The sequence below is a fragment of the Stegostoma tigrinum genome, chromosome 6 (assembly GCF_030684315.1).
Source record: "Stegostoma tigrinum isolate sSteTig4 chromosome 6, sSteTig4.hap1, whole genome shotgun sequence".
Lineage (NCBI taxonomy): Eukaryota > Metazoa > Chordata > Chondrichthyes > Orectolobiformes > Stegostomatidae > Stegostoma > Stegostoma tigrinum.
In genome coordinates this window covers 13,903,252-13,924,100 of record NC_081359.1, presented here as the reverse complement: position 1 = coordinate 13,924,100, position 20,849 = coordinate 13,903,252, and the positions used below count along the sequence as shown (strand labels likewise).

Here is a 20,849-nt window from a genome sequence, read left to right as displayed (position 1 = left end):
AAAGACAGATGCAGAGTATTCATCTCTAACCTCTTGCCTCCAATTGTAAATCATCCTTTTGGACTCTAATCAGCTTTACTCCTCCCCTTTGTCACCCTTTTTACTATTAATGGGCTTGTTGAATAATTTGAGATCCCCTTTTAAAACAGCTGCCATTCTTTTTCAGTAATCTCTTCATACCTCCTGATGGTTATCTTACCTTCCTTCCAAAACTTCTCTATTCAGCTTGGCCCTCAACCATTTTACCTTTAATATAGCTGGACCATATGCGAATCATCTCCTGTTTGACGTCCATTGTTGACCTAATACTACTACTACCAACATTTGGTTCCAATCTATTGGCCTCTGTTCTGTTCTTGCCCCGTTGAAGGGGCAGTGGCCTTGTGGTACCATTATTCGTCTATTAATCCGGTAACTCAGCTAATGTCCGGGGACCCAGCTTCAAATCCTCCCATGGCAGATGGTGGAGTTTGAATTCAATAAAGGATCTGCAGTTAAGGGTCTCATGATGACAGTGAAACCATTGTTGAAAGAAAATCTATCCAGTTCACTAATTTCCTTCAGGGAGGGAAATATGCCATCCTTTCCCAGTCTGGCCTACATGTGACTCCAGACTCTCAACAATGAGGTTGACTCTTGATGCCCTTAGGGCAATTAAAGATGGGCAGTAAATGCTGGCCTAGCTAGAGATGTCCACACCCTGTGACTGAATATTTAAAAAAAAGAGTTGATTCTGTGCTTGTTGATTATTCTTACTCTGAATTGACCAATGTCTAGCGAGTTTTGAGAAGATTTGTAGCTCAGGTTGAGGTTCTGGATGTGAGTTTGCTCGCTGAGCTGGAAGGTTAGTTTTCAGACGTTTCGTCACCATTCTAGGTAACATCATCAGTGAGCCTCCGACGAAGCGCTGGTGTTATGTCCCGCTTTCTATTTATCTGTTTAGATTTCCTTGGGTTGGTGATGCCATTTCCTGTGTTGGTGATGTCATTTCCTGTCTATTTGCACCATCATCCTAAACCCAATGGTACAACAATCACTGTGCCTCCCCCATTCTCAAGAAGGAGGCTATACTTCTTTTCTCACTGGATTTGACACAAACTGCTGTAGAGAATTCTCCTGAACACAATCTATGAACGCTTTCCCTTGCTTCTCCTTTACTCTGTTGATTATATCGTCATTGTCTCAGTAATTAAAGTTCTCTCATTACAACTATGATGTTTACAGCTGCCTAGAATTCTCTTGAAAATTTGTCCCTCTGTTCTTCCCACTTGGTGGCCCATATACTACACTGGGCGATTGTAATTGCACCCTTCTTATTTCTCAGCTGTAGCAGAATTGATTCTATCCCTACAGTGTGGAAATACGCCCTTTGGCCCAACAAGTCCATACCAACCCTCAAAGCATCCCACCCAGACCCATTCACCTATAACCCACCTAATCTACACGTCCCTGAACACTATGGGGAATTTACTATGGCCAATCCATCTAGCCTGCACACCTTTGGACTGTGGGAGGAAACCGGAGCACCCGGAGGAAACCCACACAGACACGGAGAATGTGCAAACTCCACACACACAGTCACCCGAGGCTGAAAACAAACCCAGGTCCCTGGTGCTGTGAGGCAGCAGTGCTGACCTAACCACTGAGCCACTGTGCTGCGTGTTCTTGAACCCTCTAAAACATGCTCTTTCTCCAGGACTGTAAAGCTGCCTGTAACCAAAAACACCATCCTTCCTTTCTTCCTACCTTTCTAGTTTTCAGAACACCGAATAACCATCAAAATATAGCACTCAGTCCTGTCCTTTTAGCCAGATCTGTTAACACCTCAAGGCCATCATCCCACATGGCAATCTGTAACTTGCCAACCTTATTGATTATATATTGTGCATTCACTTAAACGGAGTGTGACCCTGATTTAGAAGTTATTACTTTTTCCCCTTCACTCCCCCTTCAAATATTAACTTCTTATTCTCAATTTTAGTGTTGTCTACCTCTTGCAGCATTTCATGCACCTTGTTATTTATTTCAGATATTCTCTCCTGGTTCTCTCTCACTTGCTGAGTTACTTCAAGGCACCCTAACAGTACAGGCAAAAGACCTACAAGGATCTCAATCCTGGATCTGTTCAAATGCAACCCATCTGGATTGTGCAGCCCAGATCCAGCCCCAGTGTCCTAGAAATTTAAAGCCCTCCCACCTTACCATCTTACCAGTCATACATTTGACTGTTTTATTTTCCCATTTCTATACTCACTTGCATGCAGCACTAGGAGTAATCTTTACTACTTCAGATGTCCCACTTCCCAATTTTCAACTAGATCCCTAAATTCTCTTTGTCGGATCGCATGCTCCTTCCCGTGTATGCAATTAGTACCAGTACAGATCATGACTTTTGTTGTTTCACCTTCCTCAGAGGTCTGAAGCATCCCTGACTCTAGCGCCAGGGAAGCAACAAATCATCCTGGAGTCACGTTGACATCTGTAGAAACACCTGTCTTTTCCCCTAACTAAAGGATCTTCTCTCAGTGCTGACCTTCTGCTTTTCTTCTTCCCCAACGGCGCAGCTGGGACATCCATAATGTGACAGGCATGAGTCTTGCTGCACCTCATGAAGGTCCGATCACCCTCATCGATATTCAGAATGGAAAACCTGTTCATGTGTGGTCCTCTGGGACTCCTGCACTTCCTGTCTGTTTTTGCTGGACTGTCTGGTGGTCACCCACTCCCTGTCTGCCTGCTTGCTCCTCTCCTGTGCTGTGACCACCTGTATGAACATGCTGTCCCTGTAGTTTGCTGCCTCACAGATGCACTTAAGTGACTCTTAGTCGCTGCTCAAGCTTGTACAGCTGGTGACACTTCCTGCACGTGGGCTCGTTTAGGTCACCAGTGGTGTCGAGTGGAAGGTATTTGGTAGCATGGGTTGTCATGGAGAAGAAGAGGATGAGAGCAGTGTGAACATTTTATGTTTTATTCTTTATCTGTAAACTTTGAGTTGCCAAGGAGGCATTCTGCCCAGCCATCTCAGAAGTGACAGCGTCCTCCACTCTCACTGATGGTCTGGTCTGACTCCCAGTACAACCTCTTCCCCCACTTCCCCATAATCCCGGACTGAAAGTTGGGCTTTCTGCCATTGTATCTCAACCTATGCATGACTCTAACATTGTATCCCATCCCCTGAGGCTGTGTAACTTTACCTTGTGTTATTTTGAATACAGTTGATTAAATGAAAATCAAATTGAAAAGTGTTTATTGTTAAAATAGTGAAACAAATTATTGTTTTTTTTTCCGCAGACTTAGTTCCAAGGCATTTTATAGGATAGAATAGATAAAACCCTGCCTTTAGCTGGGGGAACACAGCTAAATTAAATCCAGGCCATTTGAGGTTGATGTCAGGAAACACTCTTTCACATGTAAGATCGGAGAGAATGGGTGCTTTCCTTCCCTAACCTCCCACTTTCCTCCCTGCAATGTCTGCTAAGGTTGGGTGTCAATTGATAATTTAAAAACCGAGTTGGATAGATCTTAGCTAGCCAAGGGTTACAAAACCAGCACAGCATATAAAGTTAAGACACAGGTCAGCCATGATCTAATTTACAGACAGAGTGGGATCAATGGCCTCTTTGAGCCTATGTTTCTGAGAGTATGGTTTCCAGTCAGCAGCACAAGATTGGTGATTTGATCCCAGTATTACTCTTTATAATGTAGAGATCTGTTCGAGGGGAGCAGTTGCCGAGTGTAAACATTGGGGGGGTTAACATTCACCTCCTGATTTTCCACCCAACAAATGCAACGGCTGGAGTTTGACTTTGTTTTTTAATTATCCTATGGGTTGATTTGAGGACATCTGGAGTGGTTGTGTTGTGACTCTGTGCCTGCCAGCTAGTGACGGGTTCGTCTCTTATGTAGGTCATTCAGTCCCATTCTGTTCGAGGCTGTCTTTTTTGTGCCTTGGGCCCTGCTTCTGAGACGGTGTGGCGTGGTTTTACAAGATACGTACTGTGTGGTCGGGGGAACAGCAGGGTGCTGAGCTGCTGGACGTTTTGTTGGAATCTGCAGATTTTGGGATGCAGTAGATCAGCGAAGCACACACTGAAGAGAGTGCTGTTGTGTGGCTGTAATAACCCTGAACGTTTGAATCAAGGCCGGTGATGTTTCATGGGTTCCTGTAGCAGTCTGGACATGAGGCAGAAAGAGCGAAGAAATGAGGTGATCACTGTAGCACTGGCAGAGAATGTTACTGATGTTTCAATATCTGATATAAAGCAGACTCAGCCCAGACGGATATTACTGTTTAGGTGGGAGTGAGGGCGTTAGTTTGCTGCCTTTGGTTTGGGTGAGTGTATCCGAAACACACATTTGAGAAGACGACTGAGCTGAATCAGTGTTTACCCCAGGTTTTGCAGTGCGAATGATGAATGCGGGTTTGGGATCAGCAATTGGGGTTTAGGACTTGAGATGCGGGGTTCTTGTTGAAGGGTCACTGAGGAGCTTTTGTCTGGAGAGACTTTCATTCTAGGGGTTCAGTTACATCTATAGGATTGTTCTCCTGCCTGGAAACACAAATGGACTACAGGAGTCAGTGATCCATCGAAATTGTTCGGATTTCAGGAAGGCACTGGAAAGGGGATTCCTCCTCGAGAGAGGAGCATTTGTGACTTTGTAGCTCATTTTACCCCCACCATCCAATTTGTTCAATGCCTGGATAATGAGGAGTGTTGCAGTGAATCTCAGCCAAATCACTGGCAGTCACCTGTAAATTCAGGGATATGAAGCTCATCTTCTAAATCAGGAGAATAGGGTTCTGCATCTACTTGTGAAACTTGAGCACATAATAAAGGCTGGCACCTCAAGTATAGTAATGAGGGGATACATTACTGCTGTATTGGAGCGTCAATAGTGAGGGAGTGGAATACTGCATTGTTGGAAGGTCACGACTGAGAGAGTGCTGCACTGTCAGAGGGTCAGTACTGAGGGAGCGCTGCACTGTCAGAGGATCAGTACTGAGGGAGCGCTGCATTGTCAGGGGTCAGTAATGAGGGACAGTGCTGACAGAATTTTGTACTGTGGAAGGATCAGTGCTGAGAGAATGCTGTATTATCCGAAGCTAAGTACAGAGAGAGTGGTATAATGTCAGAAGATCAGTGCTGAGGCCCTACCTCAAGTTGGAGGATCATTCTGAAAAAGTGCTGCAATGTTGGAGGATCAGTCCTTGAGTGAAGAGAGCACAGCTCTGTCAGAGGCTCAGGACTGAGGGAAGTGCTGCACTGTTGAAGAGTCAGTGGAAGAGCTGCTTTGTTGAAGGGTCACTGCTTATGGACTGGAGTGCTCCTGTTGATAGGTTGGTGCTGAGGGACTTTGCAGTGTTGGAAGCTCGTTACTGAAGGAGTGTTGTGCTGTTGGTGGATGAATAATGGAGTGCTGCACAGTGGTAGAATCTGTGAGGGAAAGGTGTAATATTGCAAGGTCAGCGCTCAATGAATGCTGTACAGTCAGAATCCGTACCGGAGGGTCAGCACTGAGAGGGTGCTGAACTGTTGGAGGACCCCTTTGTTTTTGTCTGTTCTCTCGCCTCAGAAAAGGTCCCACAATTCACGTACAGAATTAGGAAATTCACCCCAGTTTTGTGACCAATGTTTATCCAGCATCCTTGTGGTTGAAACAAATTATTTGGCCTTTTCACTTTGTGGATCTTTTGTGCCTGCCGCTTTATATCTGTGATGGCAGTTCAAAAGTACTGCATTGGCTGGAAGTTGTTCTGGGATGTAACGAGGTTGAGAAAGATAGTGTAGAAATGCAATCCCTTTCTTTCCTTTCAAATAAACTGGTGGCCTGATTGTCTGCAAAGGTTATTCCATCAGCTGCTGTGTTTCCAAGCATGTAGCCATAGCCTGAGTTTGATGGGTCGCTGTGGGAGCAGGTGCTGTTCCCCAGCACTGCCTAACTTGTGGAGCTGCAAGGCATTAGGCAACCAGCCCAGTACAACATGCAAGAGCCAAGGGACCCCAATGAAAACTAGTGTCAACCTGTGCCAGATCAGCTGCTACAGATTTCACTCATTCCGCTCGTAGATGAATAGTGACCTCAAGGGACAGCCAGCCTTTTCTTCTGAGCTTAATTTCCAACTGTCTGACTGAGTTGCAGTGCATGCTGAAGAGGGGTCAGTAACAAAGAACTGCACTAAGCTCAGTTAGTTGAGACCAGTGCTTGTTCAGGGAGGACCTAAGGGCTGCACTTGCCATTTTCTAGGTAGCACCTGAGTGAGAGTTATGGAGAATCGTTGCGGACCTGATTAGGCAACCCTGCTGCACAAAGAAGAGCTAAACTGGACAGGGCCGACAGATTGATTCTTTCAAATGCGAAAGTGATTTCATGTTTCAGTCAGTGAACAGTCAGTTTTTTGAAACAGGCTTCTAGTGGGCAGAGTGAATTGAAACATTTAGAATTAATTCATTCAGATGAAAACAAAATAGGTTTCTGTCAGATTGTATCACCTGTATTTTGGGGCATGGTCTATGAGTAATTTGAGGCATGACATACTAAGTAGAGCCCATTTGAGAGGATCATATAACTTTTGACTATCCCAAAGCTCTCCTTGGCTGGGGAAGGAGGTTTCCTCACCTTAGTTGTAGAATCATTGGAGATTTAGTCTGTGTTTCATCAACAGGCCCATTACTATTGTAGCATAGAACTGTCAGGATAATATGAAGTGGAGTTAATGAACTCTGGTCTTCAATTGACCAGTAATTGTAACAATTGTTTGAGAACGAATCACTGCTGGAAAACTAGTTGAGAAAGAGAGTGTGGGATCTCACTGCTGCAAGAATGCATGAAGGACAGATGAATGTGGAGTGCAGGAATAAGAGATTTAGCTCTGATTCTGTGTAGGATCAAATACCCCACAACTCTCCATGCCATGCCTTATGCATGAATAGTTATGTTTGATGATGTGGAATGAGCAGAATGGTTTCCACTCCATAAACAGAAAATGTTGGAAATAGGAGTGTTGACAACAGCTGCAGATTGAAAAACAGAGTTACTGTTTCAGGTCTGTGTCTACCAAGTGAACCATGATAAAGAAAACTAGGAGGGGATGCTAAATCTGCTGTCTGTTCGCTGCAGCAGGTTTTATATTGGTGCCCAAGGTGGATTAACACCTACTGTGTTTTACAGTATTTAGGCCTTCATATCTGCTAGATCTATACTTGCTCATTCTAAGAGGAGATGCTGTTCTTTAAAGTTTGCCTTTATATCAGTTGTTCTTCACTTTCTCCTGCACCTTTCCCATTGCTTTAACACTCTTCTAAGGAAACAAACTCCTCAATTTCTTGAGTTCTTGTTTTATATTTCCTCTGTACTCCCTCTTGAAATCTATCACCTCAAATTTAACCTGAAAGCCACTTGGCTGAACTATTAATTTGTTGTTTTAATCCTGGTCACTGCCAGTTCTTTTCACAACTTGTCATGCATCTTTTCTTTGTGTCATCTGGAATTGTTGATATGTCTCCCCAGAGATCCAGATTCATGTTAGTTTAATATTGTTGGCAGATATGCTGATACTGGTCACAATGTGCCTGCCTTGTTACCCAGCTGGTGTTTAGCAAAGGTTCGGTTTGACCTGATGTCTTAATTTATAATGCCAAAATTTACAGCTGCTTCTCGTATGCAGCTTTATTAATTTGTGCTATCACCTTTGAAGACATTGGAAATGTTATCTCTTTAGTTTTTCCGCTACTTTACTCTTTCTAAGCTTGTACCATTTGGCGAAGGCAGTATAATGAGCATTCAACAGATTTATCCCAAGAATGGAAGGATTGCCCTTTTATGAGAAGCAGAGTAAATTGTGTTGACAGTGCAGTCAGGAAGGGCATGGAAAAAATAGAGGATTAAAGAAATGACCAGACGGTGGAAAAAGCCCAGAAGAAGGAAAAAGACATCAATCAATGTTGGGCCAATGACATTCATCAGCTGTAGAGTGCACTGTCAGCCATGAAGCTTCCTCCACAGCCACATCAAACTATGTTCAGTCCAGAAGCGACACACATAGAGAGTGCAGTCAGTTGATTCCTGAGATGAGCAGCATGGCACTTGCATTGGAGGCAGTACAATGAAGGTTTACTCAGTTTGACCTTTAAGATGAGGGGTTTTTCTTGCAGTGAGAAACTGAGTAAATTGCCTCTATAACCCCTGGGGTTTAAAAAGTTGAGAGATGATCTCACTGAAACACGGAAGGTGCTGGAGGGACCTGAGAGTGTTTCCCCTGCCAGGGCGATTTACAATAATCTCAGGATAACCGTCAATCATTTAACACTGAGTGAGAAGAGATTTCTTCCTCAAAGGGTTGTGAATTTATTCTTTATTCATTCACGGGATGTGGGCATTGCTGGCTGGGCAGTATTTATTACCCATTCCTAATTGCCCAGCGGGTAGCTAAAAGTCAACCACATTGCAGTGGGTCTGGAGTCACTTGAAGGTCAGACCGGGTAAGGGTGGCAGTTTCCTTCCTTAAAGGGCATTAGTGAACCAGATGGGTTTTTCTGGCAATAGGCAGTGGATTCATGATCATCATCAGACTCTTAACTCCAGATTTTTTTTTATTGAATTCAAATTCCACCATCAACTGGTGGGTTTTGAACCTGTGTCCCCAGAACATTACCTGCGTCTCTGGATTAACAGTCCAATGATAAATATCATTATCATCAGACTAGGCCATTGCCTCTCATTTGATCGTACCTGGAGGTTGTGCACTGTGCATAGTTACCTATACCTAAGACTAAATCGGCTTATTCTTGGCATCTTGGAAGCAAGGGAACATGGGGAGTGAGTGCGAAAGTGGCGTAGAAATTAAGATAATATGAAGAGACAGGCTCAACAGGTGTATGGTCCGTACTGATCACAGTGAGCCACTTGTTTGTTGTTTAATAAAGACTTAATGGAAAAATTATTTTTAAATTTTCAGTTTTAAAACATTTTATCAACAAAAACGGAATAGTGTGGCTCCATTCCCTTTAGAAAAGGGAAGTCACCAGGGGTGATCTGATCTGAGATTAAGAAAGGGGGTCAATCTGGTAAAAATAAGGAAACCATTTCTAGGTGAAACCAGATCCAGAGACTGTAAATATAAAATAGTCACTTATGAATCCAGTGTCAGATTTGAGGGAAAATTGTTTATCAGAGAGTGATGAGAATCACTACCACGGGAAGTGGTTAAGTCAAATAACATTGTTGGAATATTACATTATAATTAATATTGAGGAATTTGGTTAAACACATTAAGGAGTAAAGAATAGAAAGTAATCCTGTAAAGTTCTTTGGGATGTCCTGAGGTTGTACAAGGTGCTGTAGAAATGCAAGTCATTCCATCACCACATTTTAATGTTTGGGTTTGAGCACGTTCTCACAATGCTTTTTATTTCAGTGGCTCCTTGAGGAAAGACAGGATCTAGCAATCATATATGCCTGGCCTCGCTCCTCCGTCTTTGCGCCTTCTGCTACAATGTTCATTACTTGAGGCAATGCAACCACCTTCCCTGAATGGGAAGATGCACCATGAATTGCTGGGTGCTGAAGACATCTTATGTCTGGCAGGACCGAGACCCACTCCCTTTGGCCATTCAGTGTTAAAATATGGTTGCACTTGTGAATGCTTTTATTCAAGGTCAAAAACGAACGTATGGTCGTGATTAATTATCTGAGCGCAGGATGGAACACTTAGGACAGGCGGTGTAGACTGAGAGGGGTAAGACTGAGGAAATCAAGACACCGTCCCTAAAGAAAATACATAAACATCTTGATTACAGTCTGCCCGACTGGCTTGGAATCTGTTCTATTAACAATGAGAGTAGAGGATGGTTGTCTAAAGCTGGAGATTGGAAACAAACATTTCTCCCAGATAGAAAATTGGAACTGGAGTTACTTTGGAGAAAAGTGAATGAAACCAAGTGCAAAGTATCATGATGAGGCTTCCCAACCGTATTTTGTGAAGCTAAACCTTACGGATGTATTGAAGAATGAACTGGGTTTATGGACATGGATTGTATCTTTATCTGGAACAAAAAAGCAACAAATTGCATTGACATTATTGCTTCTGACTAGAAACAAAACAAATTGTAAAGTATTCTCAGAGTTAAAGGTTCAATGGTTGGCCACTGAAGAATGTTTGGAAATTCCGCTGAAGTTTACGGATGAAAACATTAGAAAGCAAGCTGGATTTTCTGTGGAAGAATATTCAATGAGATTTACCAGACTGTGTACAAAATTGAAAAATTCCACCTATAGGTTCCTAATTCCAAACCTGTTTTTAAATTGTTGGATTGACCATTTTCTGTGGATCAAATTACTCTATTAACTGGTGTTAAAACACATATTTGGAACAGTTTTCAGAAACATTGAAAAAGATTTCTGGGAGAAAATAATTTCCAGATAAGAGAAGTTATCTTGCCCTTTGTACACATGGCAATTAGATTTAGGCAATGTACAATAGTATATAGTAAAGAAAAGTAAGTGCATAGATCCCTGTAGGTCTCCACACAGGTAGACAGGGTGTTGAAGAAGGCATTAGGGATGCTTGCCTTTATTGGCTGAGGCATAGAACATAGAAGTAAGGAAGCCAAATTACAACTTTATAAAACATTGCTTAGGCCACAGATGGAATACTGTATGCAGTTCTGGTCACTCCCTATTGGAAGGACATGATTGCACTGGAAAAGGTGCCAAGAAAATTCACCAGGATGTTGCCTGGTTTGTACAGCCTGGGTTATGAGAAGAGAGTGGAAAGGCTGGCTTTGTTTTCCTTGGACAGAGGAGGCTGAGGGGATCTGCTTGAGGTATACAAAATTACAGGAGGCATAGGCAGAATGGACCATGAGAAACTCTTGCCCATGGCAGACATTCCTAAGATCGGAGGACATAAATTTAAGGTGAGAAGTGATTTAGAGGAAATCTGACCAAAATCATCTTCACCCAAAGGGTGGTAGATATAAGGAATGTGCTGTGTGAGAGGAAGGTGGAGGCAAGTACATTCCACAACATTTTAAGAAGCATCTGGGTAACTGTTTAAAATGCTAGGGCGTAGACTATGGATCAAGTCTGGATAAATGGGATTAGTGCAACTTGGTATTTGTTGGTCAACATAGACTGAAGGGCCTGTTTCTGTGCTGTATGACTGTTTGACTTGAAGTCATTGTGAATAATATATGGAGAAATGGATCGGGACTGGACCGTGGGCACTGGCTAAGTTCCTATATGACAATGGGAGTGTGCAGTCAGCTTGAGGTGAAACTTGTTAATAATGAAGCAGAAGATGAACACTATGGTAATGAACACAGTGGAGCAACAGTCCCTCTAAGTAATTAACTTTGTGGAAGAAATCATGTAATAATAGATGGAAAGCTCTATAAATGGGCCAAATTGCCACCTTCTACATCTTGGCCATTCTGATTGTGTGATAAAATCTTGGTGAACCATTGAAGTTGTTAACTAGTCTCTGTTCTGTGTAGGCAGTCGCTGCAAATAATTCACTGCAAATGCATGAGGGCTGCAGCCCATATCAGTTAGGTTTGGGAGAAATCCAAAGATTCCAAAAGTAATGAGTGATCACCCCTGGCTTGGGAAGACACTACAATTAGATCCACTTCTTTCTGAATGCCTCAGTGTTCTGCGTATAGTAAAGGTATTCATTAAGGCTGATGCTTCAGAGAGAATTCAGTGAGCCTTATCCCATCACATGAGGGCATTGAAAATAGACTTTAATTCAGGGACTTGCACAAGAGCATTGAAGATAAATTTCAATTCAGACACTTAGTACATTGCAAAGAGAAAGGCCAGATGAGGTCATAGGTAGTGATGGAAAGGCAGTAATTTACAACGTGGCAAATGAACTGTTAGAATACATAATTTGACATTAATTGATGCTTCCTATGTGCCTAAAGAATCTGAACAAGTAATAGAAAATAATGGGTCACCATGCACTTCTCATACCTACATATATTGGACAATTACAAGCAACAGAATACAGCAGACAAATGACTGTCTGAATATGGACACACTAATACTGAGAATGGAGTAAGACAGTTTGTCCCAAAGGAGAACTATCAAATGTTGGCACTAGAGTCACATATATACCAGAAGGAGCCAGTGAATCAAGGGATGTTACCATTGCAGGGACAAGAGAGGAAAATATTGTCTAAATATACAGGATGAGGATCAGATGCTAAGATCAATGGATTAGTAAAACTAACTGAACATGTAGAGAGTAGAACATGCAATATAAATTCTGAAAGTGGACCCGGAATTGAATGTGGCCCTAGGAAAAGAACACAGACTGGTGAAAGGAACTTGGATCATAGGAGCCGGGGCGTTACTTTAGAAGGAGTACAGAGTGAGATAGGAGGCAATGTGGATGTTGTAACTTGACAAAAATCAAGGACCATAGAACAGGCTAAGGAAATGGAATTTCTGAATGATCAATAAGTTTTACTATCTACTATCAAATTGAAAGAGAAGTTGATAAAGAATGCTAAAGGAAAAGAGTCGGGAACCTGGAATGAGTTTGAGATGCCATCTCACCATTGTGGTACAGTAACCTAGTCACTCTGACCTATCAATCCTGATTTTCCTGGCCCCAGTGCATGGAACTGATCTGCTGGGCCTGTCCCATCTGACTCTCAAATCCAGAGTGCATCCATATAAGCTGTGGAAGGGCAATGGGAGCAACAGTTTGTTTTTCCTCTTGCTATTTGGCCCTCTTTTATTCTCAGTACTTCATCGTGGAAAAATTTTTTTTTACTGCTTCTCAGTTTTTATTGCGTTTGTCCTGAAACTTTATTTTTCTGCAGGTGCTGCAGAATATTCTGGAAATAGAATGCGATTATGCAGAGGAGCTAACGATACTTCTGTCAACCTTCTTGCGACCTCTGCAAGCCAGTGATAAGTGAGACCAATTTCTGTGACTTTGCTTTCAGTGCTTTTTTTAATGCTAAATTTAAGCACGCTGTTTTCTATAAGATCCTCACTTGTGTCGTAAGTATGTTTCCCTACACATTTTATACAGTGTATCTGGGGCTTGGAAGTCTACAATGGGACAGAGTGTAGGTCAAGAGCGCAGGGTATTGGGTGAATTGAACTAGGTGCAACTTAAAATATGGACTAGAGAGTTTTGGATGAATGATTATTTAAATGCAAGGTTTGAAGCCAGCCAGGAGACATGAGTGTGGAGGTAACAAAAGTATAGTTTCAACAAATTAGCTGAAGTAAGTTTGGAGAAGGGGGAATTACGAAAGTAGAGTAGATGGTCTTTGTGGTGGAAAAGGTGCGTCTTTGAGACAAGCAATGGAGATGTCGTCTTCAGTTTTCTCAGTGTTAGAGAAAATTGTGGTTCATCTGGGATTGATGTCTGATAAGCAATGTAAAGCCAGAGGATAATCGTAAAAACCCGATAGGTTAGTAAATATCGAACAGGGTTAGAATCTTGACTTGCTTACCCTGTCCAGGCCTATATGTGACTCCAGTACCACACCTATGTTGTTAACTCTGAAGTTGTGTAGCAAGCCGTTTAACCGTTACAAACCAGGACTCAGGCTAGTTGGGGATAGGTAATAAATGGAGACCTCATTAGTAACACCCACATAATGAGAACAAATTGAATAAAATGCACACAGGTGATGATGTGTGTTTGTGTGTCAGATATGCTGATTTAAAATCAATATTTTGTCTGTTTGCAGGTTAAGTTCCACTGACATGGGATATTTGATGGGCAACTTGGAAGATATTTGTTCTTTCCAACAAATCCTAGTTCAGTCTCTAGAAGAATGCACCAAGTGAGTAATTCTGAGAGGGAGTGTCGGCCTACTGGAGGACTCTGATTGCTACATATTTCAATGTATATGAGATGCAGAAAAGAAAATACAGTTTCAGCAAGCATATGCTTTTCTTCCTCTAATTTACATTTCTACAGCATATTTCATGATCTTTAGATGTCCCAAATGCTTTACAATGGATAAAGTACTTTTGAAGTGTAATTACTGTTGCAGTCTGTTGAAACCGGCACTGAGTGGCAAGTTCCATAAGCAAGAAAGAAATAAATAGACAAATACGTTGATTTTGTAAACAAAACAAGAACACGGAACAAAAGCAAATGCTGGAAATCTGAAACAAAAAGAGATATAGCTGGAGAAATTCAGCAGGTTTGACAGTATCAGTGGTGAGAAAATAGATTTAACGTTTTGGATCCAATGATCTTTCATCAGAACTGACCCAGTTCTGAAGAAAGGCCACTGGACCTGAAACATGAACTCAGTTTTCTCACCACAGAAGTTGCTAGATCTGTTGACTTTTTCCAGCTATATCTGTTTCTGCTTTGATCTTAAAACTGTTTTTTGAGGGATAAATATTGGCCAGGTTAAAATGGAGAATCCCATGATTTCTCTATGAAAAGTGCCATGACATCCTTTATGACATCACCCGAGAGCAAAGAAGTGGCCTCTGTTTACAGTCCCATCAAAAAGGTGACTCTTGTGAAAATTCAGCATTATCTCAGCACTAAGCCTCCAATGGTACAGTTCAGCCTGAGTACTGACCTTCTACTGACTCAGTACTGACCCTTCAACTGTGCATCACTGCCTCAGTTGTCGCACTGTGACACAATAGCACTCCCATTACTAACATTCACCATCAATCCTGACACTCTGACAGAACAACACACCCTCAGTACTGACCCTCAGAAAGTGTGGTACCTTATTGGTCCTGTTCCTCTAATCAGGTGGTAATGTCACCACCCTGATCCTCTGACTGTATGGGACTCTCTCGGTCCTGCCCTCCCTCCTTTGCAGCACTCTCTTGGCCCTGACCCTCGCCCCATGCTGCTTGATGATGTGTTCAATGTTAACATTGAAGTTTCTTGGTGAATAAATAATGGTGTTAAGTGAGTAAGCTGAGTGTAAGTTGTGTGTGAGGCTGATTTGAGTTCAATTTAGATTCCTCGGGATGGTATTGAGGATTATCATTGTGATGTGATCACAGTGCAACACATATGATAGCAGTTGCCTCCTAGTTGAATTTGCAAGTGTATTAACTTTGCTACACCAGTGCTCGGTCCAAATCTTGGAATCATCTTTCTTATCAGTATGGGTGTTCCTACATCATCATCACAAGTGCAATGATAAATGCTGACACTGCCAGTAATGCCCACATTCCTTAAAGTGATTGAAGTCACATTGATAATAAAATGTGAGGCTGGATGAACACAGCAGGCCAAGCAGCATCTCAGGAGCACAAAAGCTGACGTTTCGGGCCTAGACCCTTCATCAGAGAGGGGGATGGGGGGAGGGAACTGGAATAAATAGGGAGAGAGGGGGAGGCGGACCGAAGATGGAGAGTAAAGAAGATAGGTGGAGAGGGTGTAGGTGGGGAGGTAGGGAGGGGATAGGTCAGTCCAGGGAAGACGGACAGGTCAAGGAGGTGGGATGAGGTTAGTAGGTAGCTGGGGGTGCGGCTTGGGGTGGGAGGAAGGGATGGGTGAGGGGAAGAACCGGTTAGGGAGGCAGAGACAGGTTGGACTGGTTTTGGGATGCAGTGGGTGGGGGGGAAGAGCTGGGCTGGTTGTGTGGTGCAGTGGGGGGAGGGGATGAACTGGGCTGGTTTAGGGATGCAGTGGGGGAAGGGGAGATTTTGAAACTGGTGAAGTCCACATTGATACCATATGGCTGCAGGGTTCCCAGGCGGAATATGAGTTGCTGTTCCTGCAACCTTCGGGTGGCATCATTGTGGCAGTGCAGGAGGCCCATCATGGACATGTCATCAAGAGAATGGGAGGGGGAGTGGAAATGGTTTGCGACTGGGAGGTGCAGTTGTTTGTTGCGAACTGAGCGGAGGTGTTCTGCAAAGCGGTCCCCAAGCCTCCGCTTGGTTTCCAACACCATTCATGACCTCATCACCTCAGGGGACCTCCCACCCACAGCCTCCAACCTCATTGTTCCCCAACCCCGCACGGCCCGTTTCTATCTCCTTCCCAAAATCCACAAACCTGCCTGCCCTGGTCGACCCATCGTCTCAGCCTGCTCCTGCCCCACCGAACTCATCTCCACCTATCTGGACTCCATTTTCTCCCCTTTGGTCCAGGAACTCCCCACCTATGTCCGTGACACCACCCACGCCCTCCACCTCCTCCAGGACTTCCAATTCCCTGGCCCCCAACACCTCATATTCACCATGGACGTCCAGTCCCTGTACACCTGCATTCCGCATGGAGATGGCCTCAAGGCCCTCCGCTTCTTCCTGTCCCGCAGGCCGGACCAGGCCCCCTCCACCGACACTCTCATCCGCCTAGCGGAACTCGTCCTCACACTCAACAACTTCTCTTTTGACTCCTCCCACTTCCTACAGACTAAGGGGGTGGCCATGGGCACCCGCATGGGCCCCAGCTATGCCTGCCTCTTTGTAGGTTACGTGGAACAGTCCATCTTCCGCACCTACACAGGCCCCAAACCCCACCTCTTCCTCCGGTACATTGATGACTGTATCGGCGCCGCCTCTTGCTCCCCAGAGGAGCTCGAACAGTTCATCCACTTCACCAACACCTTCCACCCAAACCTTCAGTTCACCTGGGCCACCTCCAGCACATCCCTCACCTTCCTGGACCTCTCAGTCTCCATCTCAGGCAACCAGCTTGTAACTGATGTCCATTTCAAGCCCACCGACTCCCACAGCTACCTAGAATACACCTCCTCCCACCCACCCTCCTGCAAAAATTCCATCCCCTATTCCCAATTCCTCCACCTCCGCCGCATCTGCTCCCACGATAAGACATTCCACTCCCGCACATCCCAGATGTCCAAGTTCTTTAAGGACCGCAACTTCCCCCCCACGGTGATTGAGAACGCCCTTGACCGCGTCTCCCGCATTTCCCGCGACACATCCCTCACACCCCGCCCCCGCCACAACCGCCCCAAGAGGATCCCCCTCGTTCTCACACACCACCCTACCAACCTCCGGATACAACGCATTATCCTCCGACACTTCCGCCATTTACAATCCGACCCCACCACCCAAGACATTTTTCCATCCCCACCCCTGTCTGCTTTCCGGAGAGACCACTCTCTCCGTGACTCCCTTGTTCGCTCCACACTGCCCTCCAACCCCACCACACCCGGCACCTTCCCCTGCAACCGCAGGAAATGCTACACTTGTCCCCACACCTCCTCCGTCACCCCCATCCCAGGCCCCAAGATGACATTCCACATTAAGCAGAGGTTCACCTGCACATCTGCCAATGTGGTATACTGCATCCACTGTACCCGGTGCGGCTTTCTCTACATTGGGGAAACCAAGCGGAGGCTTGGGGACCGCTTTGCAGAACACCTCCGCTCAGTTCGCAACAAACAACTGCACCTCCCAGTCGCAAACCATTTCCACTCCCCCTCCCATTCTCTTGATGACATGTCCATGATGGGCCTCCTGCACTGCCACAATGATGCCACCCGAAGGTTGCAGGAACAGCAACTCATATTCCGCCTGGGAACCCTGCAGCCATATGGTATCAATGTGGACTTCACCAGTTTCAAAATCTCCCCTTCCCCCACTGCATCCCTAAACCAGCCCAGTTCATCCCCTCCCCCCACTGCACCACACAACCAGCCCAGCTCTTCCCCCCCACCCACTGCATCCCAAAACCAGTCCAACCTGTCTCTGCCTCCCTAACCGGTTCTTCCTCTCACCCATCCCTTCCTCCCACCCCAAGCCGCACCCCCAGCTACCTACTAACCTCATCCCACCTCCTTGACCTGTCCGTCTTCCCTGGACTGACCTATCCCCTCCCTACCTCCCCACCTACACCCTCTCCACCTATCTTCTTTACTCTCCATCTTCGGTCCGCCTCCCCCTCTCTCCCTATTTATTCCAGTTCCCTCCCCCCATCCCCCTCTCTGATGAAGGGTCTAGGCCCGAAACGTCAGCTTTTGTGCTCCTGAGATGCTGCTTGGCCTGCTGTGTTCATCCAGCCTCACATTTTATTATCTTGGAATCTCCAGCATCTGCAGTTCCCATTATCTCTGAAGTCACATTGATGTTGGAATGATGCTTTCCTTAAACTGGTTTGAATGATGTCTACAAATTTTAAATAATTATTTGATCATTAGAAATACTTGTAAAATAATTGTATACCTGCTTTATGACTGTTTCTTTGTCTGCACAGGTTGCCAGAGTCCCAGCAGAGGGTTGGAGGATGTTTTGGGAACTTAATGTCCCAAATGAAAAGCCTTTATCTTGCATACTGTGCCAACCACCCCTGGGCTGTGCATGTCCTCACAGAGTACAGGTATATGACAAATTCCTGCATCCAGGTCCATAGACACTGCATAGAACAGAGGTACCAAAATGTGCACAGGATTAGGCAACACTGGGGATAACTATTCCCTCAATTTTACACTCCAATTACCCCTGGGTATAGCTGGTGTAATGCGCTGACCCAATTGTGCCACACATTTTGCTTATGGGGTGTGTGTGCTGTCAATCACTACAATGAGCAGAAAGCATTGCTAATCAAGCCCTGTGATTCCATGAGTTTTAGCCTAGTATAAATGTTTTGATTCATTCGTCAAAATGTCCAATCGTTTCCCTTTTGGTACTGCTATCCGGTATCAAAGAAACTTTTGCCAGATTGCTTCAATGAACTCAAAGTAATCTGGCTATCATAAAACAAAAAACATTTCTAAAAACAAGTGGCAAAACTGTTGTCATCTAAGCTACAATCCAGAATTGGAATTATATCCCCTTTTAATACAAAATTAGACACACTCACAAAACACAAAAGAGATCTGTAGAGTTGAAAGATTCTGCAGAGATGATATTTTGAAAACACCCTTATCGAGCGATGGACTTCAAAAGAAAGGATAAAATTTGATGTATTGTCACAGTCCACAGGACGACTTGTTCATGAAATCAAATTGCTGACAGTTGCGGTCATTAGATCTTCCGAACAAATCTTCTGTTTGGATAGCGGTCAAGTTGGATCCAGGTCTTCAGACAGAAGTCCACAGCATAGCTTCTCTGGCTTTCCAAGGTAGTCACAGTACTGAGGTGTGGAAACGTTTTTGGGTTCCCATCTACTTCAATGAAGAAAGGGAGGGATACTTCTGCCTTACGACAGCTGTAGAGATTTTCTTTCGTTTTGACTCCCTAGGTTTGTGAAATAGAAACTAAGTCCGGAAAGGGTTTCTAGGCAGCCACCAGTTTTGGAGCTTCATAGTTTCTTCCAATTATGCCCATCTTTTGTCTCCCGAAACAATTCATTTGGCTGTTTTCTGGAGTCATTTGATTTTCTGTAAATGGAAGTAGATTACAGCCCACCTTAAACCGCTGACCAAATTTCCAAGAAACCATTTGGGGTTCCCTTCAAACCATTTTAAATCTAGAAAATGTTCATATTATTCAATATGTTTTCCAGATAATAAATAAATATAGATATGAATTCCCAACTGCACCAATGTTTATTTGCATTTCCCTGACTTGGAATGTCAGATTGGTGGCTTTATCAAGACAGAAGTTTAGCACAGGAACAAAACTGTTAGACTGACTAATAAATTTAAATCTGCATCAAGGATGGATTGTATGGCCCCAGTTCCCTGTTCTGTTCCCATAGACTTTAAGTAATTGATACTGTAATTGATCTTCAGTCTTCACTTGTTCAGAAGCATCCCATGTCCCCATAATTCTTTACAAAGGTACTTCTTGTTATTTTTTAATATGTGTATTGCCTACTTCTCACATGAACTCTTTGGTTGCTCTACAGTTTGTTTGCTCTGCTTATTCCTTCTAATTTTCTAAATACTCCTAGCTAACAGACCTCTATCCATAATGCACGCCTTAATTGGTAGCACTTCTATAAATCTTCCTTTTGATAGAATACAGGACTGAGTTAAAAAATTTACAATTTCCAGGTAATGGACCTAGTGTTGTTCTTTTCTCCCTGTCTTGACTATATCTATATTTCTTCAGTGAGGAGTTGGGAGAATTTATGGAAATGAAAGGAGCAACCAGCCCTGGGATTCTTATGCTAACCACCAGCCTCAGCAAACCTTTCATGAGGCTAGACAAATACCCAACGTTGCTTAAAGAGCTGGAGCGCCATATGGAGGTACAGAATTTTCATCTGCTAATAATGGATAGCTGAAAAAATGTTCCCAGTCAGTTTAAACGCTGCTAGTATTTATATTTTTCCAACCCTTTCAAATAATTGATATGAATATGTAGGAAATGTGACTCATCATTGACCAGTCAAACTTTATAACAAATGATGGTTTTGCAAACCATCTGTAAAGACTGACCTGGTTCATTGTGACTGCGTGTTGTTTCTTGCTGAAGTATAATGAAAGTATAAAGAAACGTAACATAGAGGATGGGAGCAGAAATGTTATTGATGAGATGTTTTCTTTATTAAATGGGTTCTTTCTGTTTATGGAGCATATATAGGGATAGGTTTGTAATTCAGTGGTCGGACAAAACTTTGTGTAACAAGGCACTATGTCTGGAATTCAGGTGCAGAATTTGACCAACATGTCTGGCTCACCTCGATACATGCATTAGTTGTATTTTCAGTCAACCTGCTCCGACGCGTTATGCCATGAGCAAGTGGGACTTGAACCCAGCCACCTGGTAGCACTGTGCCATATGACCCAAATACAATAAGGTGATGATTCTTGTAGTTCATTGATGAATTCATTACATAATTGAAAATCTACTTAATTAGCAATATTCATATATCATAGACAAATTTATTACCATGTTAACAATTCTCTTAATTGGCAATTCTATTTACTGGCCATTAAAACACTTGACCAGCCCATTGAAGAATCTATTGA

General features: G+C 43.7%; 1 protein-coding gene across 5 annotated transcripts in view; it reads left to right on the top strand.

The window, feature by feature from the left end:
- LOC125453209 (rho guanine nucleotide exchange factor 7-like) overlaps positions 1-20,849 on the top strand; it is a 123,403-nt gene that overhangs the window by 65,325 nt on the left and 37,229 nt on the right. For all 5 annotated transcript variants that reach the window (XM_059646440.1, XM_059646439.1, XM_059646442.1 and 2 more), the window contains 4 exons: positions 12,834-12,928; positions 13,719-13,814; positions 18,185-18,307; positions 19,987-20,125. In XM_059646440.1, coding sequence (XP_059502423.1) covers positions 12,834-12,928; positions 13,719-13,814; positions 18,185-18,307; positions 19,987-20,125 — 453 coding nt within the window. The remainder of the gene's footprint in view (positions 1-12,833; positions 12,929-13,718; positions 13,815-18,184; positions 18,308-19,986; positions 20,126-20,849) is intronic.